This window comes from Camelus dromedarius, chromosome 32 (genome assembly GCF_036321535.1).
Source record: "Camelus dromedarius isolate mCamDro1 chromosome 32, mCamDro1.pat, whole genome shotgun sequence".
In the NCBI taxonomy this organism is placed as follows: domain Eukaryota; kingdom Metazoa; phylum Chordata; class Mammalia; order Artiodactyla; family Camelidae; genus Camelus; species Camelus dromedarius.
In genome coordinates this window covers 9,840,081-9,866,926 of record NC_087467.1, presented here as the reverse complement: position 1 = coordinate 9,866,926, position 26,846 = coordinate 9,840,081, and the positions used below count along the sequence as shown (strand labels likewise).

General features: G+C 38.6%; 1 protein-coding gene across 1 annotated transcript in view; it reads right to left on the bottom strand.

Moving 5' to 3' along the window:
• Positions 1–3,677: 3,677 nt before the first annotated feature.
• DSC3 (desmocollin 3) overlaps positions 3,678–26,846 on the bottom strand; it is a 34,225-nt gene continuing 11,056 nt past the window's right edge. The window contains exons 6-17 of the mRNA XM_064481440.1: positions 26,511–26,666; positions 25,121–25,265; positions 22,699–22,865; positions 21,385–21,519; positions 20,824–21,009; positions 16,775–17,034; positions 16,520–16,662; positions 15,441–15,665; positions 12,920–13,144; positions 10,719–10,840; positions 7,342–7,599; positions 3,678–5,417 (exon numbers count right to left, since the gene is read on the bottom strand). Coding sequence (XP_064337510.1) covers positions 5,220–5,417; positions 7,342–7,599; positions 10,719–10,840; positions 12,920–13,144; positions 15,441–15,665; positions 16,520–16,662; positions 16,775–17,034; positions 20,824–21,009; positions 21,385–21,519; positions 22,699–22,865; positions 25,121–25,265; positions 26,511–26,666 — 2,220 coding nt within the window. The 3' untranslated portion in view covers positions 3,678–5,219. The remainder of the gene's footprint in view (positions 5,418–7,341; positions 7,600–10,718; positions 10,841–12,919; positions 13,145–15,440; positions 15,666–16,519; positions 16,663–16,774; positions 17,035–20,823; positions 21,010–21,384; positions 21,520–22,698; positions 22,866–25,120; positions 25,266–26,510; positions 26,667–26,846) is intronic.

Below are 26,846 nucleotides of genomic sequence, written 5' to 3'. Positions count from 1 at the left end.
TTTGTAGATATTTAGAACATAACTGCTTTCAAATTTTAAACTGTTGTTTACTTTGGGTATACATGTGTGTTTTTGTTTTCTTTTTTTTGTACGTCTCTTTGGATCATTGTTGTGATGTCTTATTTTCAGCTCTCAAGATAATAATTTATTCTGTTGTTACACGTTTGGTATAAGTGTTGGTGTGTAGCTTCGAGATAAGAAATTAGTCTAATTGGCTGCCTGAGATAATTTGCTTAATTAGATTACCTGGAAATCTGGTCAGAAAACAGGCTAGAGGAGCTTACAGCCTTTTCAAATATCAGCAAATGTAGTTTTTATAAAAAATGAAAAGCCATCCTGGATCTAAAGCTCTTAGGATGAGAAACCCTTCCTTCGGATCCCCAGTTTCTTGAAGGAGCGTAAACTCTGAAATTCAGGCACAACCCATGAATAGATGAGTAACAGAGAACCTTGATTTTAGTCTGATAAAATTTAACATTTTTAAAATTTTTGCCAGTCAGCTTAATAGGATGTGAGGGGAGTGTCAAGATAAAAACAAAAAGTTATGAAAAAACATTGACACTTTCTACATCTGAATTTGTGATCGTGGATGTTATTTGTGTCCTAGGCTGACACATTTATAACACAGAATTCCTTCTTTTTTTAAATTTATTTATTCATTATTTTTAATGGAGGTACTGGGGATTGAACCCAGGAACTCCTGCATGCTAAGCACACACTCTGCCACTGAGCTCTACCCTCCCCCGCATAATTCCTTCTAAATGATATATGATCTTTCTGAATCGAGAGGGTGAGGTGAATAAGGCTTCCTCTTGAAGAAAACAGTATTTTGAGAGTTGGACTGAGGGAAGTAGTCGTATTTAACTCTGAGGACTGTTCCCAGAGTGGATCAGATACATCCAGTATCACCAAGTTAGAATCATAGAGCAAAAGTGGGACTAAACCAGCGTGATCCTAATAAAATTCACACCACACTTTTTCCTCTGTACTTTGGTTATCTTCTCCTATGCTTAATATATTTAAGTCATTTTCTTGCATTGCCCCACATAAACTTCTATTATATATCTGCTTTAACTTGTCTATGATGATTTCATATTGAGAAAAAAATACAGAAATTTCAGTGTATCAGGAATCTCTGTGAAATTTCACTTCAGCTTGAAACCCGTCACATCATGTCAGAGAAATCTGCAGTGTCTGAGCCAGAACGCCGACGTCTCAGCACGATGCTGTGATGGAACCAGCGACGTGGTCAGCTCCACAGATAGACTTGCCTCTATGCAGGAAGTCAGTCTACTAGGGGTAACATGGAAACCCGCCCTTTAGTTTAAAAATATATAAACACATATCACACAGCATGTATTTACCTTACGTATTTGCAAAGAAAACAATAAAATCAATTTTGAAAATATGTGGGAATTTAGGAATATTCAGGTTTCTTCTAGAATAGGATTACATCTATTTGCTTGCCCCTAAGTGAAATACTAGCTTATAATAGCCCAAGGGCATGCTTCCCCCCATGGCTGAACTGTGCACAGGACACAGAGAAGACGTAGGTTGCAGGTGCTTCTGCCAGTGGTTAGCTTCTTTGAAACTGTCTTCTGAAGATCTTTCCACATTTGACATCATACATGATAGCAGTGCTTCTCTGGTGCTGCCCACGTGTTTGTGCGGCCCCAGCTGCCTTCCGGCTGGGCTCAAACCCAGGAGAGTTCTGGGTAACTGAAGGTTGTGTCCCCCACTCTCAAGCAGATACTTGAAAATAAGCCATGGACACTGGGAGCCAGAGGCAATGGCAGAACACCAAGCCTCTCCTACCTTGAGGCCTCGTGGAAATTACCTCACCCCCAAGAAAGGCTGAAACCAGTCTTTCTTGAAGGGATGTATATTGGTTTGTTTTTTTTAACGTGATGAAAAGCACATGAGATGTACCCTCAACAAAATGTTTACGTGTATAATATTGTTAACTGTAAGCCCAATGTTGAGCACAGATCTCTAGAACTTTCATCTTGCCTAACTGAAACTCTATACCCATTTCCCCCTTTCCCCCCAGCTTCTGGTAACCGCCATTCTACTTTCTGTTTCTGCAATTTTGGCTACTTTTCATACTTTATGTAAGTACAGTTGTGCAGTATTTGTCCTTCTGTGCCTGGCTTATTTCATTTAGCACAATGTTCTCCAGATTCGTCCATGTTGTAGCATATGGTGTGGTTCCCTTCTTCTTTGTGACTGAATGGTGTAGCTGCTGTGAAAAATAGTATGGATGTTCCTCCAAAAAGTTTAAAAAACAGCTACTATATGAGCTAAAAGACTTGAAATCAGGATCTTGAAGAGGCATCTGCATTCTCGTGTTCATTGCATTATTCACAGCAGCCAAGAGGTGGAAACACCTAACTGCCCATGATGGGTGCATGGACAAAGAGAAGATGGCGCACACCCTCAAAGGAAGGGTGCTTCTTGCCTTTTGTTTCGTGATCTCCAGTTCCTTGTTCGTTTGAATAGTAGGTAAGAACCTGAGTTTACTTCTCCAGAAGTTCCAGAAATAGATCTCCTTTTATTTCTCTATTACTCAATTTCTTTTTCAAGTCATTATTGAGTTAAGGAGGCAGAAAAATAAACCTCAGTCTTTTGGGGGTTTAGCTTCACTTCCCTTTTCTGGGGTTGAGTGTGTGTCTCAGTCACTCTGACAGAGACCCAGGGACACCAAGTAGGGAGAGCGTCTGCCGGCTGGTCGTCATTCCACACAGGTGGTCACCAAGGCAGTTTCTATGCTTACTTCACAGTCACCTGAGTGCTTGAGACCTGAAATCTCTAGGTGTTAATTCTATGGCACATTGACAGAGCATCTAAGAAACACCAAACGACTTAGTTGCATAAATGGGATGATGGTTGGAGAATTTTTAAAAAACTATCAGAAAGAAAAACATGTTATAGAATTTTTGTATTGTGAGCACAGATTTGGGGGGGGGGGGGGAATAAGTGTTTTTTTCCTCCCCTCCTCTTTTTTTTCCCTAGATAAGCATAAACTTTTCCCTAAACAGAGATTAGATACTGTGATACTGTTTTGTATTATATTCAACTACATTTTCACTGCCTGTATACCTAACACTTATAAGTCTTTTACTATGTACAGGCAATGTTCTGAATGCTTTAAATATGTTAACTCATTTAATCAACCCCCCAACCCCATAAGGTTGGTATTGTTATTTTGATTTTAAAGATAAAACTAAGACTTGGAGAGGGGATAAATAGCCTCTTTAAACACAACAAAGATAGTACTGAAGATCTGTTTCCATGCCAGTCTTAAGCACAATTTTGCAACATGATCACCTTGGAATAATGTCATCTCTAAAAATAGCAAAGACAAGAAATCAAATTAGCATTGTTTTATTACATCCTATATCTGTAAATCTTGTTTTATACATCAAATTTTTGCTTACTTTAACCTGCCATGTTTCTCTAAAAGCAAAGTAACTTCTTATAATAACAAAATTAAAGCTTTGTTTAAAATATTGCAAAACCAACCTCACTGCGTTTTAGACAGATAGTAGCGGCTTCCTTATAAAAATAAGAAAAAATAATCTGTACATTTATAGAAAAGTTCAAAGACTGGGGAAGAAAAATAAAAGCTTCCAAAAGATATTTTCTTTCACACTAAAATAACATCATTTTTCACCTTACACATAAGGAAAGAAGAATATGTTAAAAATGTTTGCACTAAAAATAAGAAGCTTTAAAAGGAAAATTACTCTTTAAAATGTCTACGTCTAAAATGCTAAATTTCAGGGGCAAATTAGAAAACAGAAAATGGAGCATCAAATAAAAAACTTTAAGCACACATCTGATTGAAGACCTCCCATCGCAGTGCCCAGAGGGCTGCGTAAGGGACACTGCGTTCCCCGGATCGCCTTGTTCGTTGGTCCTGCTCAGCCAGTTCAGGCCCATCCCAGCAATGCCTTCAGACTCAGCATGCAGTCAGCTCTCCTCTCTTCTCCATTCCACGCTCCAAAGAAGGTGAGGCAGGGACAAAGGGTTGGTGACACTTCACCAAAATTGAGTGGCAGCCACCCCTGGCCTGAGAAAAGAAGAAAAAGGGAAGGCCTGGCCTAGGACAAGTGAAGAAGCAAACAAGGTGACTTTTATTCCCACTGGCATCCCTTTGGTGGCCTCTCTCTTTGTCCTTGAAGGCCCAGGTTTTCATGCTGCTCTCTGTGCAAATACCCAACTCGGGCTTGCCCTCTCCCAAAGTCCCCTATGTCCCCAAACGACCACATAGTCTTTTTCTTTCATGAATTCAAAATTCTTAATTCTTCTATTATTTTAAAAATCCTCATAAGAAAACAAACTCATATAAAATTAATTCATACTGAAGGGTGATTGGCCGCACAGCACAACTTTTGGTCTAAACTTCCTTAGTGTAGTTTTCACAATGTGGCTATGCTTTTTCTTTTTCTTTCTTTCTTTCTGGTTTTTTTTTTTTTTTTTTTGCTTTGTTTTGTTCTAGGAGGGTAATTAGGTTTATTTATTTACTTATTTTTTTTTTAATGGAGGTACTGGGGATTGAACCCAAGATCTGGTGCATGCTAAGCATGCGCTCTACCACTGAGCTATACCCTCCCACGTGGCTATGCATTTTTGAGACCTTACTAGGGCAACTGAGTAGAGAGAACTTCTCTTTGTGATCTAGTTGCTACCCAAAAGGAAAATAAAATTCCAGTAGTCCTCAGAGCAAATAACTAGGTGCTACCGATTTTTTTAGAGCTAAAAAATCCAGCATAATTTCCCATGATCTTAGCATTCCATTTTTATCTACATCTGGAACAAGAACAGAATTTCTAGCCCAGATAGCCGTTCAGCTATATTCAATCAAGTACAGCTACTATTAGTTGGACTAATATTTGGGAAAATATCTGTAAAGGAGAGGAGGTCCTTTATAGACCTTAATTCCAGTGCTATAGCATGAGATTTGCTGGTTGTCTATTTACTCATCAGTAAAGGAGGCAAAATCTGTTTTAACATTTTAAACTTCTTGAAAAGATAAGTAACAAATTGCTTTAAAATTACTAATTGGTACATAGCATAATTTGAAAATTTAGGAAAATTCATATATATTCATATTCGTATGTATCTATAGAGAGAGGTATAAATTGAATTTTGCAATATCCCTTTTGGAAACCTCCAGGATGTCTGAGAAAGACGTGTCTGATAGTAGCAGTGTGACATTATCTCTTTGTGCAGGTTTCTGCTAACGCAGTGAATTTGGCTTCCAAATTATTTAAAAAGTCAAGGCCATCTTCTTCCTGTTTTTCACTGCAGCAGCCCACAGAGCCAGCTGGAGACCCGCGTCCTTCATAGTTGTACGTAAGGACGTAATCTTGAGATGGCATGCGGTCTTCATCCTGATTACACAGATGCAATTTCTGTAAAATAAAAAAAAAAAAGAATTGTATTACTGTTTTAAACACACTTAAACAGATGAACATAAAATATATTTTTTTATTTACCTTTTATGTTTAATTTTTAACCAGTGTGTCCTCTAATGGATTCCTACATACAAAAAATGCACAGGGTTGGTCTCTGTCACAGCCATACCACAAAGTCAGTATATCTTACATTTCTAGTAATCCATTCAAATAAAAAAAAAATGATGTCTACACATGTTATATTTAAGTACATTTAAATCACTATTAAATTCTTATCCCTATATTTTATATCTGGAGGTCAGGCTAGTTCACAAAATGGTGACAACATGCATTGTGGTTAGATATTTGAACTTGGATGGTGAAACAGTCCTGATTTTGAGACAGAGCTTGGCTTTACATACTGGCTACAAGACTTTGAGCAAGTTACTAGACATATTTAAATCTCTGTTTCCTCATTTCTAAAACAGGAATACAAACAATGACTACCTCACAGAATCATTATTAAATGATGCAATAATAGCACTTGAAAAATACCCTTATTACGTTCAGCACATGAAACATGGTCAATAAATGTCTACTACGATCTCAATTATATGCAGATATAAAGTGGGTAAGGATTAAAATATTGTCTTCAGAATCAAGTTTCCAAGAGAGCCACACATGGCAAAATTAAAAGATGCATAAAAAAAGTCAGTGAAATTTAAAATACTCAGGATGACCCACATTGCAAAAACCCACATTGCAAAAGCATTGGGATGGAGGCCATGCATTTAGCCACACTTATCCTTGCTGTTTGTCACTGGCCTGTCTGCCAACTTGTCCAACTCCTGAACCTCCCCACTTTCTTACCTGTGTTCCCGTTCCCTCCCCAAACCAGTGCTTCTTTCCTTGGCTTATGTTATCCGGTGTCTTTCTTCATGACCATTTAGCCTCACATCCCATGACTTGCTGATGTGCACAATGAAGAACACTTTACCTAAGACTGCTTCTTAAGCTTTGCTCCTGCTCAACCTGATCTTACATGAACACTGACTGTCTAGAAACAGAAAAGTATTAACACTTGAATTTGATTTAAAAAAAAATGCTATGGACCTATGGTAACCTACAGCCGTGTCACAGAATGTTGCCCACTTGCTGTCCATCAAAGGGCTTCAGGGCTTCTGGACCAGTGTTTGTGTTACGTGGTACTCATGCTCTCTGATAAAAGAAGTGAAAACTTAGTACCGGAAAGAACATATAATCCCGTGGCTTTCTAATCAGGCTGCACATTTGAATGACCTGAGAGGCTTTGAAAAAACTAAAAGCCAAACCAATTAAATCAGAATTTTTCAAGGTGAAGTGCGGGCATTAATATTTTTTTAAAGCTCCCCAGGGAATTTAGATGCCCTGCCAGGACTGAAAACCCCTTATTGAATCCTTTTTTCTTTCACACCCTTGCTTTCCTCTGAATTAGAAAACACTTTATATTTGCATGGTGTTTTTCACATGAAAAATAGTTCCTGCAGGTCATATTTTTTAATGTTCATCATAGAATTGTATACAGATGCTTTGTTTTCACAGAGAAATGCAGATAATTGTGAAGGATGAGATTTGTTTTTCATATTCTTCTGTATTAAAAGAGTTCATCAGATAAACACACACCTAAAAATGAAATGTAGCTTCAGTGAGGGACAGTAGAACCTCCGATTTTCACAAGATTTTAGAAATTAAGAGAAATATGACAGATTAAATAAAGTCTCTCTGCTATTAAATAACATAACAAAATCAAAGAGCAGAGGCAAAAATAACCAGAGATTGAGAAAGAAAGGATACATTGAAGAATATGGTAAATCAGTTTTGAAAATACATGTTAATCTCAATTTCCTAGGGTCCTCCACTTGGACATTTAAATGATAGAGTCAAAACACTCAGGGAAACTCACTTCACCGAGACGGGACTGAGTGAAACTGTGCCACTCTGAGTAAGTGTGTCTGGAGTTGTCCGTCTCCACGGGGCCTCCCCTGCAGGACTCCAGGGTGTGATGCTGCCCGGCCCCCCGGCACGACTCCAAGGTCTGGTGGCCTCCTTTTATCATCTCAATGGTCTCCTGGCCTCCGTTTTTGACTCCTGATCCTATAGTACCACACAAGCCTTGGCTAGAGTTGTTGACTGTCTGGGTCATAAACCCATTGGCAGAACACTGAAATGAAATAAAGTAAGACGATTCACATTGGGAAGAAATGGATTCCAAGTAAAGTCAATGGAAGGCAAAGGAGACAGTTCCTTTATTCAACCTTTTATTCATCCATTCATTCAACAGACATTTATCATTTTCCAATTAGGTGCCCAGTCTAGGGAGGCAAAAATAAAGACATGGTCTCTCAGTGGCCCTGGAAGCCCTTATTCCAAAGAGGCAGAAAATAGACAATTACTTTAAGAATGTGATTCCTCTGATATATAGATGAACACAAAAGGCAACAGAAATGGAGGAGGAGCATTAAAATTCAAACCCAGGGAGAGTAAGCAGAGCAAACTGGGCAAACGCTGAGCTGAGGGAGTCCTGCTGAGAAATGGGAGGAAGAAGGCACTGCCTGCAGGGGGGGCCGGGGGCAGAAGACACACAAGGTCCTTGGGGGAGCCCACCTTCAGCGTGTTGAGAATGGCTGCCACAGCGAGTCCAGAGACAGAGAGAGCGAAGGAGCTGGAGAAGTTATAACAGACAGGAGGACCTGAAGAGCCATATGCCATGCTAAACATTTTAGACTACCTTGAAGACTATGGGGACTCAAGAAGGGTGTTTAATAACAGGAAAGGGATGTATTTTTTAAAAAATCATTCTAGGTACTAATGTGAAAGACAGATAAGAAAGAGACAAGTTTAGTGTCATGGAAATCAGGGAGGTCATTGAATCATTTTAGGTGACAAAACAAAAAGGATCTAAGCCAGTCTTGGCAATAATGTGTAAAAGAAGGGGATGGAGTCCATGGAGAGCTTACTGGTGGTGAGGTGGATAAGGCAGCAAAGGGAGGAGTCAGGAATTATTCTGATGTGTTTTGCTTGTGCAACTAGATAGTGTAATTCACTGAAACAGGAGAGAAGGACACATTTGTGGGTGGGAGGAGGGTGAGCCCTTTGATTGTGGATGTGGTCACTCTGAGAAACGTGTGGATATCCAAAGTGAGCATATGAATATGTGGTCTGGAGCTCAGGTGAGAGAGCAGAGCTGGAGCTGGAATTCTGGGAGAGGGGAGCTGAAGCCATGGGAATAAATGATATCACACAGGGAAAATCGTGGACTGAAAGAAAAGAAGGCTAAGATTAGACTGACAAAAAAAAATCATGTTTTAAAGAGGAGGATAAAGGAATTGGAGCTGTGAGAGAATTAATCTGGAATAGCCACTGAGATAATAAGGAACCAACGAGGCGTGACTCTGAAGCCAAACCAAGAGAGGATTACAGTAGGGGGGTCAATGATGTAGGAAAAAATCAAAGAACCGGTTCAGACAAAGTAAGCAGCACTTGGTAAAAAAGTGGCCGGTGGTGATCTTTATCACAAGAATTTCCACGAAGAGCTGAAGGTACAGAAAGTAATGTCATAGGGAAATTGAGTAAAAATCTTTCTCTCGAAACGTTCAGTTTCAAAGAAAAAGAGAGCTGGAGGGAAGCAGAGGAGGACAAGGAGTCAGGAGAATGTTTTTAAGCGGAAAAGACGTGACTGAACATTAACTCAGTGCTGGAACTTCGCACCAGGAGAGAAGGTTAGTGACAGCAGTAACCCCAGCGTGACGGTTCCAGTTACAAGCCAGCTCTTTCACGCCGAGACCCCGCTGTAACCGGGCACCGTTGTGCCATCTTCTAATTTATTTTTGTTTAACATGCAGAGTCTCTATCAAAGCAAAGATCTGCAAGTGCAGATGATTTGCTGGATCTGTAATATATCTACACAAGTTATACACACTGTCTCGCTGCCTTAGGAAAGAATACCAGAAAAGAGAACTGAAAAGTAGCCATTTGGTGGCACTGCTGCCCCACATTTTTTGCTTAGGTTGTTGCGACCGTAAAATTCTATTACCCTCCCCACCCCACCCCCCAAAAAAACCAAAACCAAAACAAACAAAAAATTCCTGATCATCCAATCTCCTTGATGGTGTATTTGTGTCATTATAAATGCAAGTTCAGGAGCATATGTCTAAGCTAATGAAAGGAGAACTGAAAATGAAGTTAAAATCAAGGCTGAGCCCACAGTGCTATTTCACATTCTCTCTGGTCTCTGTTCCTTCCTGCCTGCCTCCAGGTGCCTTCCCAGGTTTATTTTCACAGGGCATCAACCACCCCCCCATGTCAATATTTCCAGATTTACTTTTCCAAGTCCTGATTTTTCACCCAAATCCTAACCCCATCTGAATGCTTTTGACTTAAACTCAGATCCAAAACTAACATCATCACCTTTACTCACTACAGTAAAATGAGTTTACCCATTCACTGTGACATTTTGTTGCATTTTTGTAAAAAAATACACCTAAAATTATATTCTGGTAAAAGTTAATAATTTTAAGTCCTTTTGTGGAGTGTTCCTAACAGAGAACAGGTAAATAGGTGTATGTCATGGTGACGTGGCCAGTCATTGCCACCGGCTCTAGGATCAAATGGCAAAGAAGAAATATAAAGTACAGTTCAACCATTCCATCCTCAGATATAAAATAAGAACCTAGTGTGAGTCAAACACTGTTAAGGGGACTGAGTCTACTTTCTGAATGGAGAGATAATTACAGGGTTCCACATGCGGACACGGCCTACGTAGATGGACTACGATTTTTGCCTGATGGTGGGGAGGAAGTGAAAAAGACAGTCGATAAGAAAAGCACCTTCACCCTGAGACAGAGAAAAGGCTTGATGCAAAGTCACTGCCCCTGGCTGTGGCTTCTGTCACACTGACTCCACTTTCTGTTTTGTTACTTAAAAGTAAACAATTTTATCATTCATCCATTTAAAATATGTCTTATCCATCCGTGTTTTAATATTCCAATCACCGTTATCCTAATAGAGTTATCTCATGTGACTCTACCAAGAGATCCGAGTCCTTCATCCTCCCCGTTCCTAACGCCTTCCTGTGCTCGCTGGTCACCCTGCAGGATCAGCATCACCCCACTCGCACTCTGCCACTTCTGTGCACAAAAGCCTCGACTGGCTCTCCCTGACCGAGAGAATCTGACCAAGTTAAAAATATAAATTAACTCCTAAATTTTGAAATAACTTCATAAGGATGAGTTAAACAAATGATACTCAGAGATAAATATTCATTAAAGAAAAATTACTCACCACCTTGTCATCTCCAGGTGCTTCTGTGTTGGATATAATTAAGTTTTGCTGTGTCACATCTTCAGGAAAACCCTTTCTTTTTTTGGCACTAAAAACTCCACATACTAAAGTTAGCAATACAGCTGAGTTAAAACAGAAACAAAAACAAAGTTTAACACGCATAAAATGAAATAGTCATCTTTTATGTCTTATTACCTAAGGTGCACAAGAGGAAACTGAAGTCATTAAGCACAGTATACCATGAATTACCTTGCTCTTTCTAAATTAACAGGCCATGATTTAGCTTAGATTTTAAAATTTAAAATGATTATATGTGTATTTTGATTATAGCCCTCTTTAGGAGTTTGAATTCTGCCCATCATTTTAAAGTATTTCGAATCATGAATTAAACAGTTATTAAAAAAAAAATCCATGGCATTCATTTACGACAAAGCCTTTAAAGAGATTTATTGATTCTTGAAAGAGTGGCTTGCCTACATGAAAATATAACAGAACATACTTTATTTCTCAGAATAGATTTATCTCCTAGTATCTTTATTCAACCTACTTTGTGTTTTGCCTATTGAGAATTTTCATTCCACATCATAATTGTGGGAGGTTGAAATATGTGATAATAAAATTAATAGCAACAATGGGTTTTTACAGTGTTCTACAAGGTTTTACGATGTTCTACAAGCCCCACTGTGAAACTAAAGCCCCAAATCCAGCCCATTGTGTCCTGAGCTGTGTTTTTTTTATATTTCAAATGATTAAAAAATAAAAAGAGTAAGTTTATTACATGTAAAAATTATATGAAATTCAAATTTCAGTGTCATAAATAAAGCTCTCATGGAACACAGGCATGCTCATGGTTTAAATATTCTCTATGGCTGCTTTCTTGCTAGAAGGGCAGATTTGCTCAGTTACAACTGAAACCATATGGCTTGCAAAGCTTAAAATATATAGTAACTGGCCCTTTATAGAAAAAGTGCGCCAACCGCTGGCAGCTCTGTGCAGCCGCTTGTTACCTTTCTGGTTCCCTCTATTACCCCTCCCCTCATCCACTGCTCCGTAGCCACACGGGTGCCCCGCCATCCTTGACTTCTCCAGACATTGCCTCACTTCAGGGCCTTTGAATGCCTTTCCCCTCTTCCAAAAAGCATCCAAGATAACTTCTCAGTTAGGCTGGCCTAAGTGTCTATGGAAAACTGCAGTCACCAGCACCCATCCCAACACTCACCCACACGCACTCTGTAGCACTACAGACCCTAATTATTTTGCTCAATTTTTCCCCTCTACAGCATTTAATTTATTAATTAGTTTACTGTCACAAGGCAAACTGTTTGTTTTTGCCTGCTCTGTTCATTGGTGAATCCCAAGCATCTAGATAGTTTCTGACTTATAGCAGGTGTTCAATATGTATTTATTTGTTGAGTTGATGAAAAATAAGAAACACTTATTAGAAATCTACCATGTGCTGTTTTAAGCTCTGCATTGTATTAACTCAGTGAATCTTCAGGGCTACCCTATACTACAGTTATCCCCTGGTATCGATGAGGAAGCTGAAGCCGGTGAAAGAACTTGCCCCAGGTCACATGGCTTACAAATAATAGAGCTGGGGGTCCAGACCCAGGCAGTCTGGTCCCAGAGTCTTGCTCTGAACCACTACTCCTACAATAGAGATAATATAGGCTGACGGATTGGAAGGAAATAAAAGGAGAAAAAAAAATATGGTGCCAGGACTACACAGCTGGCGAGGAGGAGGTTAACAGAATGTAATGCTGGCCAAGAGACACCCAAGAAGAGATATTACTGGGAGCTGAACATTTCCCGTGAGTCTGGCTGAAAAGTGAGAAGACGTGAAATGAAAGTGGCTTTTGGTGGACGTGCCGATGGCAGAGGTTTCAGAATGTTTGATTTAGCCCTAAAAGAGATAGTGTATTAGGACCAAGCAATAAATGCTGTATGTGGACAAATTTGGCACATTCCAAGGAATTTTCAACAGTTCTGTACAAGTATGAAGTCTTTTATCTCTAAAAGGATCTTGCTCCCTTCCTTTCACAAAAAATACTCAATCAGAGCTCAGACAATAACAACACAAAAAGAATTTGTAAGGGGGACGCACACCTGATGGGTGACCGGACAAGATTTCTTTTTAAAGCTCTCTTCCTGCACTCAGATACTTAGCTTATGTTTTAAGTTTAGTAAGTAAAAGGACTTACAAAAAAGTAATGCTATGCCCAGAAGTATCGCAAGGATCGCCCATTTGCCGAGCGTCACGCCTGCGCTCCGGGCAGTTGCACGGCATTGGCTTGGATGAGTACAGTCACAGAGATTCACTCTCAAGATTTTGGTTGCAGATTGACCCGCTCTATCTTTTACAGTAACAGGGACATAATATTCTTGAAATTCAGCATTTTTCTGATATGAGAGACGGGCGGCCGTATCTGAAAGAAAATCAAAGATTTACATTTTTTAATGAACTTTAACATTTGTTAACATTCCCTTAACGCTTGTTCCACAACACTTGTTTATCAAGGTATTATTCTCAAGCAACCACCTGCCACGTGAAAATGAGTAAAAGGGGATGACGATCTCCCACTTTTTCAAGCACTAATATATGTTGCCCGTTATAACTTTTTAGAAGAGCGGCTTAAAGAAGTAATTTGGCATTGGACTGACCCAGCAGCATTTCAACATTATTTATTGTTCCCTTATCTCTTCCCTCATCTACAAACTAATGATGCTAGACTGGCTCTTGACATACACTTCAAGCATTTCCCTACATGCCTGCTCACGGTACGCATAGAGAATTAACACCAATAGTTACACACAAAAGATGTCTTACGTTCATATTCTCTATCCATTTACCTTCTCGTACCTGTCCGTTATCCTTATTATAAGGTAATTTTTCAAAGCACAATTGACCTTTGATTATTAACGCCTTCCCTGTGGAAGTAATCTCTAAACCAGAAAGCTAATTAACATCACCCAGGCTAGCTGCAGGCTTACGTAAACACAGACATATCTATATCATAACCATACACATTTTTATCAACTGTGATAATTCCCCAATGGTCTTGTGACCTAATTTCAATGAGTTTATCATCAATTGACCAAAAGCTCCACACACTTTCAATGGCAATTACAACCTTTTGAGTTTTGCAATAATTGAAATGACAGAGTAGAATTATGCACCTCCTGGAAGTCATCTGTAAACGCTAAGCCTTTTTCTTTCTTTTTTTAAATTGAACTATAGTTGATTTACAACGGTCCATTAGTTTCTGGTGTACAGCAAAGTTATTCAGACATATACCTATACATTATTTTTCAGATTCTTTTCCATTATAGTTTATTACAAGATATTGACTGTAGTTCCTTGTGCTGTACAGTAAGATCTCATCATTTGTCTCTTAACTGCACTGTTAGAAATGTTAAGAACCTCAAAGATTTTTGGCTGCACCTCATACCCAGAGCTGCCCAGAGGAATGTGAATTACCACGAAGGTTTGTTTGGAACTTTTCAGGATTATAATGTGTCTAAAGTAAAATGCTTCAGATCCCTCTCCTCCGTCAAGACCATAAGCTGAGCCATAGGCACGTCTCACTCATTCAGACAGTGCGGCAGCCTCTGCCTTTCCTTGCCCTTCCATTCCACCCTCTTCAAATTGTCCCCCCACTTGTTACCAACGTCACTTTTTTAGAGGCATAAACTTGGGACAGCACTGCCCTGCTTACACACTCCCGATGTGCACCTGCTCTCACCTACTGAACAGAATTCGGTCTCCACAGCTGGTACATACGGCCCTTCACCCCAAGGTTCTTCCTCCCACCCAATCTCTCGGCCTTCCTACTAACACCGTCTAAACTCTAACAACACTGATTTACTTTTTTCCGCTAATATTTGCCTTCTTTTGTGTATATTTGTTAATCAATTATTGATTAAACAAACATTTATTTAGCAGTTTGTATCTACAAAGCACTGGGCGAGGTGCTGGAAATACACAGAAGGATTATGAATGTCCTGAGAAACCCATGTATTAGAGGAGAAAAGTAAACAGATAATAATACAACACATAGACTACACAGAGATACAACAGGTAGATAGTAGGTCCATAAATATTATGAATTAATACCAAGCTAAGGAGTGGGGAGGCGTTCTAGGCAGAAGGAACAGCATGTGCAAAAGCCCAGTTGTATGAAAGAGCAAGACATAGTAACAGAGCAGCTGTGACGTGTGGCTGTCACATGGAAAACCACACCCCCCGCACCGCTATTGTAGGAGGCCAGACTGAAGGCTTCAATGCCAAGCCTCTGTCCGTATCCCACCATGTTTCCTTCCAGAATATTATGCAGTGCTTATCCCACACACCCAGAGTCCTCACTTCCAGAGTTTGCTTACACTAAAATTTAAGCTACCCATCTTCTGTTCTTTCTTCATCTCACGAAGTGACTTCGAAAACATAGCAAAAGCAATTTGTTTCAATGATAAGCTGCCCAATAGTTCAATAGGATCTTTTTGTCTTTGTCGTAAACGTAAATTTTGCCATCATAAAAATTATGACTTCTTTCATTTTATGTACCATATATACCACAGGCCCCCTATGATATTTGCGAAAGTTAAAGATAGTCTTCTAAAGTAGGTTAATGAGAATCAGTTTTACATTATGCTTCATGTGCATAAAGCAGCAAATCCATCCTCAGTGATTTCAGAGCATGTAAATCATTATTTTTGATGAAATACCGTTAACTCTGGTGAGGGTCCATATTCTGTTGACTGCCAGAGAAGTGTCTGCCAAGGTGAAATAAAAAGGAGCCCCATTGATAGGCTCGTCAGGATCAACGGCTGAAATGTCAGTGTACTCCATCTTTGGTTTGCAAACTACTAGATAATTTTGAAGTATTTCTGGTGGGTTATCATTCACATCTTCAATGTTAACTGCAAGTGTTCCGGTACATGATCTGCCATCTAGGAGGAAAGGAGAGAACTTTGGTGTAGTTCATAGTCTCTTTTACAGTTTCTTAAGAAAACAAAATCAACTAGATTCTCTATATGATGTATGGGTTTTTTATTTAAAAAAACTCTGATAATTAGAGGAAATGGTAAATAAAAGCACAGATGGATACACCTGCCCATAGACCTTTTACCAGAACGATTACCAAAAAATAAAAATAAATGTCTAAATTTCAAGCTGTTTCTTTGGGTTCCTTTTGGTGCAGCCGTTAAGGAAAAGTCAAGTGACTACAGAAAAGCTTTTCTAATCCTGGCACACATTTAAACCACCTGGGCAGATTTTTAAAATATATGATACCCAGGCTCCCCAGCCAGGGATTCTGATTCACTTGGTCTAAGGTAGTGTCTACACCTTGATTTTTTCTAAAGGGTCCCAAATTATTTTAATATGAAGTCATGGTTGAGAAACCCTCGGTTACTTTAAGAAATAGAATTCAAGGAAAGGATCTTTTTAACTCCACAGTCAGCTGAGCTATTTAACAGCTCAATTTAAATTGGCATAAAGAGATCTAGAAGAGCCTGGTGAGACCATTTCATCTAGTCCCAGACTTAAACTTCACCTCTGTCCTCTGACATGGAGCTCTATGAGCATTTAAGGTCTCGCCATGCTAGGGATATAAAACTAAATAAGGTGTGGTTCCTTGTCACCAAGCAGTTTTCATCTTGTCTGAATGATTAAGAGAAATCAAAACAATCTTTAATTTCTAAAAAGTCCATGTAGTTATCAGAAGAATAATTCTGCACAAGAACAACTGCAGTTTATTCTCTTAATTCTTTAATAACATACCAGGTTAAAACTTGTATTTTACCTTGATCTATTGCCAAGACTGTAATATTATACAAGTCATTTCTGGGAGTTGCAGCCTCCCTGTCCAAGGTTTTGGAAGTTTGGATTGACCCTGAAATTTCATTAATGGTGATCCACCCTTTAGGATCATGCAATATCTTGTACCTGTTCATAAAAAGTAAAAATAGTTTTTAGCACTATAAAATATATTGAAATAAATTACAGTCTCAATTATTACAAATACATTGTTAGTATGTGGTTATAAATTTCTTTTTACCTTATACCATTGCTGGTTCTATTTTCGGGGTCACGTGCCTTATAGCCATTCATCTTTGACCCCACTGCGGAGTTTTCTTTAATCTGTACATATTGGACTGCAGGGCTGCATTCAGGCCCCTCATCCTGATCCTTCACGTGAACTGTGACCAAGGCCCTGTTCATGGTTGTCACTCTGAGCGCAACATCTCTACTAAATGGAACTTCATTGTTTACTCCAATTTCCAGGACCACTTTCTGGTTTTCTTCATAATTCAGTGGCTTTAAAAAAAAAAAAAAGGACAAATATATCAATATCTGTGTAAAATACGTTTGATATTTTAAATAGCACGTGAATTTTGTCAATATGAACAGTGCTGCATTTAGCTGACGTTGACTTTTAACCACTGCTAAAGAGAGAGATGATTCTTCATTAAGACTTTTAACAACAGTGGTCTAAAAGTTTCTGCAGGTGGTTTTATGGAGTGGTGAAAAGCAGCTCCTGAAATGTTTGTATAGTTTATTCTTACTAAGGACAATTATTCTGAACCTGAAGATAGTGGAAAAACATGACAGTGTCCCTTACGGCACTAACAGACCACCCGAGGGTCTTCTGATGCTCGGAGAACGTGACTTTGACTTACTATTTACCATTAATGACAGCCCAGACATTTTACAGCTCTCATAAAATTAGATGTTGACTTAAAACTGAAAAGGTGCAATGACTTTATTTTCTCTCTGATAGAAAAGATATTTCAAATGTTTGTTTTAATTGTCCTATAAAGCACATAACTGAGAATCTTTATTTCAGCTTTTCCTCCTATCAAAATCCATACAGGTTCTCATTTCTTCTTAGGAACCTGCTTTGTCTTTTTGCTGATTCTCCCAATGATGAGTTAAGTCAAACTTTTCCCTGGGTTTACTCTCTATTTTTAGGAAAACTATATTTTTGACAATTTGAGAATTATACTTTGGCATTTTCTGTAGTTTATCCAATGAAACTCTCACAGTGCAAATGCAGAGGAGTAAAAAAAAAAATTGATGTGCTTAATGATACTATTATTATCACCATCCCCATTTTACAGAGCAGGGAATTGGAGAAAAGGAGGTAAATTGGTTTTCCCAAGACCAGAAGAGACTCATTTGAGCGGGAGTTTGAAGCCACATGGCCTGGTTCGAGTCCATTTTCCTACCACAATATAATCCTCCTGCTTAATTGGTTCACCAGCCTCCAAAAACTTTTAAGTCAATTCTTTGATGACAGTTGATCTTTATACAGCAAACGAAGCCAAACCCATAAAAAACGGTTTTACACCGTACTACAAAGCCAAAGCACTTTCTCTTTGCTTCTCTTTCTGCTTATCAAAATAATCACTGGCTGAACATTGAACAAAATCAAACCTGGTGAGTAAAATTTTTGTTTTAAACCTGCCTCCACATCTAGGTATTATCAAGCTGAGTTACTAATACCACAAAAAGTCCAAGAAGAAGTTGAGAAAATTTCTGAATCTTCGAATCAACAAAATATACGTGAACCTGTCTTTAGTTCTTTTATTAATATCCCAGAAACTGGGGCATCAGTGGAGAAAAAAGATGAATATCTGTTCATTTGTTGCTAATGAACACTATCTCACAAATTGCATGTGTTGCTACGGTCATGCTGGGAGTCAGAGCATCTGCTGGCAATGAGAAACGGACGGAAATTTAAGAACCAGCTGCTGCCCTGGAGTTGCAGTTATCTGATCTAGAGTCATTTGCTAAGAGCCCTAGAGATTCTTTAGGTAATTTTTTTGAGGTTCAAGCTGGATATTGCCTCAGTGGCTTAAAACTCTCCAAGATTAGAAAGCTGGTGGGACAAAATCAATGATTAATGAAAAAAATATGAATTCTCTTCAACCACAGGGTACCATCTTGTTTCATCAATTGAAAAAAATTGTTTAAAAATATCCCATATTTGCAATAAGATGCTAACAGCTCCCTAGAAAATGTATTGTGGTGAAGATGGAACTGAGGCCCCTCGAATGCTGAGAATGAAGGCTGTGTCTTCCTCACTCATGCCCAGGCACGCTACTGCTGCTGCTGAAGGGGAAAGAAAAGACTGAGTTGGAAAGATTCCCCAGGACTCAGCTGAAGACTAGGTCAGCTCACACTCTACAGTTTCAGGAGAGTTATCTGTGGAAAATTAGAACATTTTTCCCAAGAACATGGTATGACTTCTAAAAATATAATACTAATATCCTATAGCTTACCGACTGCTTGCATTTTCGTTATCGTCCTTGAATAGCTACTAAGGAGGTAGAGAGAAGTACTATTTATATTTTACACATAATACAGAGGCTAACGTTCCAAGATCACATAGCTATTCAAAACAATTTAAGTGGGGAGGGTATAGCTCAGTGGTAGAGCGCGTGCTTAGCATGCACAAGGTCCTGGGTTCAATCCCCAGTACCGCCATTAAAAAATAAATAAAAAATAAACCTAATTACTTCTGCCCCCCAAAACCAAACCAAACCAAACCAAAACAACAACAATGAAACAATTTAACACAGTGCTTAAGAGCAGATACTTGGAATCAAAGACATAGACTCAAATCCTGTCTCTACTACGTCCCAGCTGTGGACCTTGGGTACATTTCTTAATGCCTCTGAGCCTAAGTTTTCTCTTCTATACAATGCACACACAGTAAGAGCTCTACACTATAGGTTTTAGTAATCTCTCAAGCTGTCACACAGGCAAATGAAGGGTATAAGTGACACACTTTCTGTTAAAGGGCAATAATATGCAATAGGAGATACTAACTAAAGAGGCAATGTTTGAAAGCTCTGTTCAGCTAAACCATCAGTTTAACCTACTGATTATTTAACACTTTAGGGTACTAAAGAATGAATAAAGTGCCCTCCTATCCTGAACATAATCCTGACTAACAAGAAAGAACCAGAGCATTGAAAGAGGACTCCTTTAAAGCAATCAATGCATGGATTTCATTCTTTAACCAGTAAGGAGGTTAGTCATCATCAGGTATGTAGCCCACATGACAGGAAGATGGATTTCAATTACCCTGATTGTATAGTGTTCATTTTAAAATTAAAGATACTTTACTTAGATTAGAAATAACTTAAAGATGTAACTTAACTATGCAGACACAAACCTTTACCACGGAAAAGGACAGATACCTTTAAAGACCAGTGTGGCTACCAAAGGAGCTCTCGGATGCATTCAGGTTTTCTAAGGGTTTGCATAAAACATGGAAAGGAAGACCTACATGGCAAGTGCACATTTCATTGTCCAGTATGTTAGGGACTATTATGAATGAATGGCTTAAAGAGAGAGAGAAGGTAAGATTAGCAACAGAGCTGATAATGAGAGAGGAAAGAGATAATTTAAAAAAGTAAACTGAGAGAAGTGGAAATGAATTGAAGTTTTAAAGGGAGAAGACCTCTCTGTACACCTGAAGCCATGGCTCTATCAAGCCAAGTAACCCAAGTAGGGAAAAGAGGAGACGTAAGGGGAAGAGGACCCCTCGAAACTATATTTCATCCTCAATACCACCTTTAAAAGAATCAGAGCCAGGAATATATGAGACAGGGAGAGAATGAGAAGAAAAATGAGCTTCTAAACTATAGCATGTAAGGAATAGTTAAAAGAAATGGGAATATTTGTCCTAGAGAAGGTAAATCTCAAATGGACATAACAGCCTTTTCAAAGGATCAAACCTGTTCTGCACAGCAGCAGAGATAAAACCTGATCCAAAGACACGCATTACAAGGAGAATAATTTAGGCACAGTAGAGGTAAGGACCTCTGAGAATCAGAGCTCTCCAGACATGGAATAGGCTGCTAAGGGAGATATGGAGGTCTTTCCTTATAATCGAGAATATTCAACCATACACTAGGTAACTAATAACTAGTAACAAAATTACAGAAAAAAGGCAAGCATTAAAGCAGAGCAGTTGGACAAAATAGAGTAAGTTCTCTTCCAAACTGTAAAGTCTATGATCTGAAACTATTTAGCTGATTAAAGCATTAGTTGATTAAAACTTGTCACATTGTCAATTGCTCATCATTACTGTACCTTGACAACACATAGGACACCTTCATTAGTTTCTTTGTCTGTACTGATTTTGAAATGTCCATTTTCATTGCCCTTTAAAATAGTAAAATTGGCTCTCCAGTTGGCAGTGTTAATTAAATCCTTATCATCTATAGGCATTCGTAAAATCTCCACATCGACTGTATTTTCCTCTACTGATGCTTCGTACTGAAACAGAAAGAACTCATTAGAAACTTACTTTATAAAGAAAGTAAAATGTTTCTTCCACTCCAAAAATACTTGCTTTTACAGTTTTTGCCTAGGTTATTTCTAAACTGTAAGTCACAAAGAGCATCGTTTTATTAAGGATTATCTTTTAAGTGAATAAAGAACTTTGTTACAAATGAAAACTAATGTTACGGCCTTCAACAAAAAGGGGGTAATATTAATACTAACATGAATAAATAAAAGAGAATTTTATGTCAGATATTTCATTGATTGATAAACTGAAATTGATACTTCAAAGTATGATAAATATTTTATTAATCAGATTGAATAAATAAAAAATGACAATAGAGATAGATTTTGATGTTATCTGCTTACAGCATTTTGTCTGAAAGTGGGTAAATTGTCATTTGAATCTTTCACAGTTATGATGCAAGTTGCTGTATTCATCAGTCCAAAAAATTGACCATCCATGTCTTGGACTTTCATTATCAATGAGTACTTGTCTTTAACCTGAAAACAAAGCATATATTTAATTCATTTTGAAAACCTTTGTTTAGCTTTATAAAGGAAAACTCAATTGTATACACTTTAATTTGTGTGTCTCTATGCTTTTATTTGATTTCTCTATTTGCATATGGCCAAAGAATTTGGTAGACAGGGAGAAAGCTGAAAAAGCAGGCAGAGGTTAAATTACAAAGACCTATAATAAGAATGTAGATTTAGCAGGTAATAGGGAAAAGTTTTATGGGAGTTGTATGGGGAACACAAAATAGGAACATCTAGGTTTTAGAAAAAGTATTTGGAGTGAGCTGAGCTGGAATTCAAAGAAACCTGTTAAAGGCTCCAGAAATAGTATAAAACTGAGGCATTAGCAATGAGGATGAAAAGGAAGGGTGAGAGGAAAGTATTCTGTAAGTTAGAATGGAGTCTGACTTGCTAACAGGTGGCACGCACAAGTTAATAGAGAAAGAGGGGGTTGAGAATGCTGCTCTCAGGTGTCCCACTTGGAGAGACAGGCCAACACAGGTGCCGGGGTATCACTGACCCCCACAGGAAGCGAGTGCTTCTCTGAGGAAGTGAACACCAGCAAGGTGGGCAAGGAGGGGTGAAACGAGTGAGTTCTGCCTGGCATATACTGAATTGCATGTTCCTGTGAGAAATCTAAAGACAGAGGTCCAGAAGGCAGCTGGATGGAAGGCCCTTATACTGAAGGGGAGCTCATGGCCAGAAATACAGTCTGGGAGTCAGCGGTACATAGACAGTGGTTGAAACTACGGCGAGAATCAGATGTTCTGGGAAAGGTTAAGGATGAGCAGAGGTGGGGATGTAAGGAACAGCATTTCAAGCATGGAGAAAGTAAGCAGACTAAGCGAAGGACATGAGAATTAAGCTGGAATACTGAGCTGGGACCAACCAGTCATATACAAGAGGTAAAATAATATTCAATAGTATCAACTTTCATAAGCAATATCTTTTTTTCTAATGCCTTCTAAACACCAATTGATCTGTATTTCAATTCCTCGTGGTTTCTCTTACAGGAGGAAATATAAATTATTTAAAAACAGGCAACATTGTCTTATGCGTAAGTAAAATGAGAAACTTTTAATTCATAGGATAGCAAATTATACTAAACTGGGGGTGGTGGGTTCAACCCCAGTTAAACAATATTGTACAGATTGTGAAAGTTACCTCTCGGTCCAAATAAGGAGACACGGTGGTGATTACGCCCGTGCTGGGATGCACAGAAAAGAGCCCAGGTGATCTTGGCGTCTGCTCCACAATGCTGTACTTCAGACGCGTGTGCATTGTGTCTGGTTCGTCTCTGTCCGTGGCACAAACCACTCCCACTGTTGTCCCTACATGTTTCAAAAAGAGTCTTAATTTCCAGAATTGCAAAATACGTTTGGGTGTATCTACAATTTTCAAAAGATGTATTTCTTACCAGAGGTATTCCATCTTTACATTGTACTGGTGAAGATGGCTATAAATTTATAATATGAAACACTCTGATGCTGAGAATCAAGCTCACAGCTTAAAATATTTGATAGTAAATTTACTAAAAACTTATTTAATTGGCATCTAAGAATAATTTCAACACGTATTCCCATATATTGGAATAACTAACCTGGCTGGAGGTATAAACCATGTCTCCTAAGTAAATCAGATTTTTTTAATTAAACTTGTGATTAATAGCTAAATTAAGGGTGATTTGGGGTACAGTTGGATAAATGATCAAGTTGACCTTTCACATCCCAGTCTGTCCTTTCTATGCATTTTGCTATTTCTTGATTTGCCTCAGGCTCTTGCAACAGATTGGTATCCACGCCCCACTCTCCCTGGTCCCACTTAATTTTATTTCATACTGTCTACCATTCAGGGAGAACTTAAGTCAGCTCTTTTCTTCAGTGGTAGCTTTTGTTATTTTTTCATCAGTATGGAAAGTAAGAATATTGCTCTGGTAAAGGATTTCAGGTATCATCAAGTATATACGGGTGGTATTTTTATAGCATAAGGATGGTGTTCCAATGCCCGTGAAATTATACTGCATAGCTCCACTGTGCCTACAGCCCTGTAAGTGAGGCTGGCCTGAGGAGCATCACAAGGCATTGCACTTTCTTCCTGCAATTTTATTGACAGGAAGACGTAAACACTATTTTAATTCTCTGGGTACAGAACTCCTTTACTTACCACATAAAATCTTGACTTGCAAATTCCTTCCCATGAGTACTGTATTTCAATATTAGTTGGGGAGCCTTTGCCCAAACCCTCTGTGTGTGAGGTAAGGCCAACTCAAGGAACTGCTTACTAGCTCAGGGTGTCACAGCCTTAACTGGTCTGAGCCTACTGATGTGAGATGCTTAACATTTCTTGGGTTAATCTGAGCATCAAAGTGTTCGTCCTTGAGTCTTCTCTGTTACTACCAAAGAGAACAGAATCCTTAAGGTCTAAAACCAGTCATCCTCTTTGAAAATAGAGAAATGTAACAAAGGTCATAGATTTGTGAGGTCTAAAACATTATAGGTCATCTAATGTAATTAACTCATTTTACAGGTCAGAGAACACAGAGGGACTTTCATGAGTTCCCACAGTGAAATAGTAACAGAGCCTGAATCAGAAACTGGGTCTCCCAAACTCCAAACAAACTATTTTTATTTTTTTAATTGTACCATGTGAGTAACAAAAAGGTTAACATCTACGACATTAAATTATCAAAGTAAAATATAAAAGGAAATAGCAGTCATAATAATCCAGGGAAGATCTAAGTAACTACTGGAAACTTTAATCAGTGAATTAGCAAAGTCATCCTTTATGACTGAGTCCACTTCCCTTCGCTTTGATTGAGAGTAGCCATTCCCCATATTGCAAGTCTCAGGTGACAATCAAGAATGCCAACTAATGGGGGAGGGTATAGCTCAAGTGGCAAAGCACATGCTTAGCATGCATGAGGTCCTGGGTTCAATCCCCAGTACCTCCTCTAAGAATAAATAAACCGAATTAACCTCCTTCCACACACACACACACACAAAATATGCCAACTAAACTGAAACACTCTGGTTTTCCACAGGTGAGCGCAAGTGTTTAGGGTGAAGGACATACGATGCAAGTTTCTTTAACTCATCCCAGCATTCTTTCTAAACTGGAAGTGGTATGGTAGTAGTTTTAAGCGAAGAGACAACATAGATAAGAGCTTAAGAAATTGTATCCTCAGTGGATGTCATTCAACACCTTCCTAAATAAAATCTAATAAAAATTTCTACACTGATTTTAGTTTTATCGTACACTCTACCCTGCACGTCCTCTCTTGGAGCCAGGAATAATGATGAACCCACATAGTGATGAAATGAAATAAAGTCTACAAATACGGTACAAAGCTTGAATAACTGCTGTCTGCCTTTATAATTCATGGGCATCATATTGGCAACACCACAAACTCCTTAATATCTTGTAAATTACACATTGATTGGATTTGGTAGGATTAAATGTAATCTGCTATGTAGATATTGGTCCAATGTCATCTCAGGATGCTCTGGCTTTGAGTGAAAACTCAATGTCTCAAACAGTGTATATAAACATGTAACACAGCACATTTTACTCTTAAAAGTTGTCTTACCAAGTCTACTGCTTTCCGGAACTTCAAAATTATAAACGGCCTCTGTGAAAATAGGGCGGTTGTCATTTTCGTCCTCCACTCTGATGGGCAGCGGAAGAGGTAAGTCAGCTGAATACCCATCGGGAGTTGACGCATAGGCAATCAGCTGTAAAACAGTGAAAAGCAAGTTCAACAGTCTTTATGTAAAGAATCTAGCGAGAAAGAACACAGTGCTTTATCTGCAAATCTTCTCTGCAAATCTTTTCAGTAGGAACTCACTTCAAAACTTCCAGTCAGTGCTTCTTTAGTTATCAAAGCATCAAATGCAGAAACACTTTAACTACAGTTAAGAGCATCCAGTGTTTCGCAGAAGTGGCTACACTTCAAATCAAACCTCAGTCAGAGCACAGCAAGCCAGGGGCTACTCAGGCTATTGGAATAAGGAATTAAATGTGAATGTAGAGATTGGGGTTACAGTTCTCATCTTCCCCATAATCAGAATGTTATACTGGGGAGAACAATTAAACTCATTGCAACTGGAAAAATCCCTACCACATGATCTAAATAAAATGTCACTACCAATCCCCTTTATTGTTTTACCTTGTAGGTCACATCTCTGTAAGTGGTTTTCTAACAATATGCATTTAACAATTTCCCAGTTGCCAGCTAACCAAAGGCAATGTAACGTCAAATAGATTGTATTTCTATTCAGCATGTGATTACACCAGAGTTGAAAATTTTCTAGCCAGAAGCACAGAAATGTCACATGGTGGACATCAGTCACGTTTAATACCCAGCATCTCCTCTCTCTTCTTTTAGGAAGAGAAGCCCTCTTGCCTATAGGGAATCAGTCCCCCTGCACCACAGGGATGACTGCATGACCCCAGAGCATTTACCATATTCCACTGAAAATTGTCTGATTATTATGCTGAAAATTATTTGAATTATCCCCCTTTGATGTAAGCTTATCCATATCAGAATGCTGGCTTATTTGGGTTTGGTCTCCCGCTTTTACTTCCTTATCTAGTTCTCAGATGGCGTCAGATGATCATACATGTTTAAGGAGGGAAAAAAAACCACAGCAGAAGTGAGAAGAGGACCCTTCCAGTTAGCTGTGGCCATGTCCTGGAGAGAGGAAACAGTCCCATGACCAGACAGAGAGAGTCTCATAAGCAAAGCAACTCCTGGAAATTTGCTGGAACTTATATTCAAATACAATTAAATTTCTTTTCTTCTTTTCAGGCTTACCTAACAAAAGTTGAGATAAAGAGCAGATCAAGTATTCCAAAATCTAGTTCCTTTGACTTTAAGATACGCTCTAAGAAGAGAGTGCAGAAGACAGAAAAGGGGAGATGGAATAGCAGAGGAAACATAATTATTTAAAGTCATGTGTATCAATAAAAACTCCTACATCAAAAACATCATATTCTTCACGATCCACAGGCCGAGTACAAAACAGATTTCCAGTGTCTTTTTCTATGAAAAACAAATTTAAAGGTTCTTGGTCAACTCCAGGTCCACTTATTGAATAGAAGATGGTATAGTGCTGTGCAGCATCAGATTGAACCTAAACGGAAAAGAAGAAAGTAAAAAAAATTTCATTACATGCTTTTTAAATATAGCTTATGTGCCTATATTTTTTTATTTTAAAGAGATGACTTCAATAATGTAATAATCACTTCTGTCACTTCAACACACAAAACAGTAATGAACATTTGGCCAAAGATGTTTTTTTTTTTTAACTGCT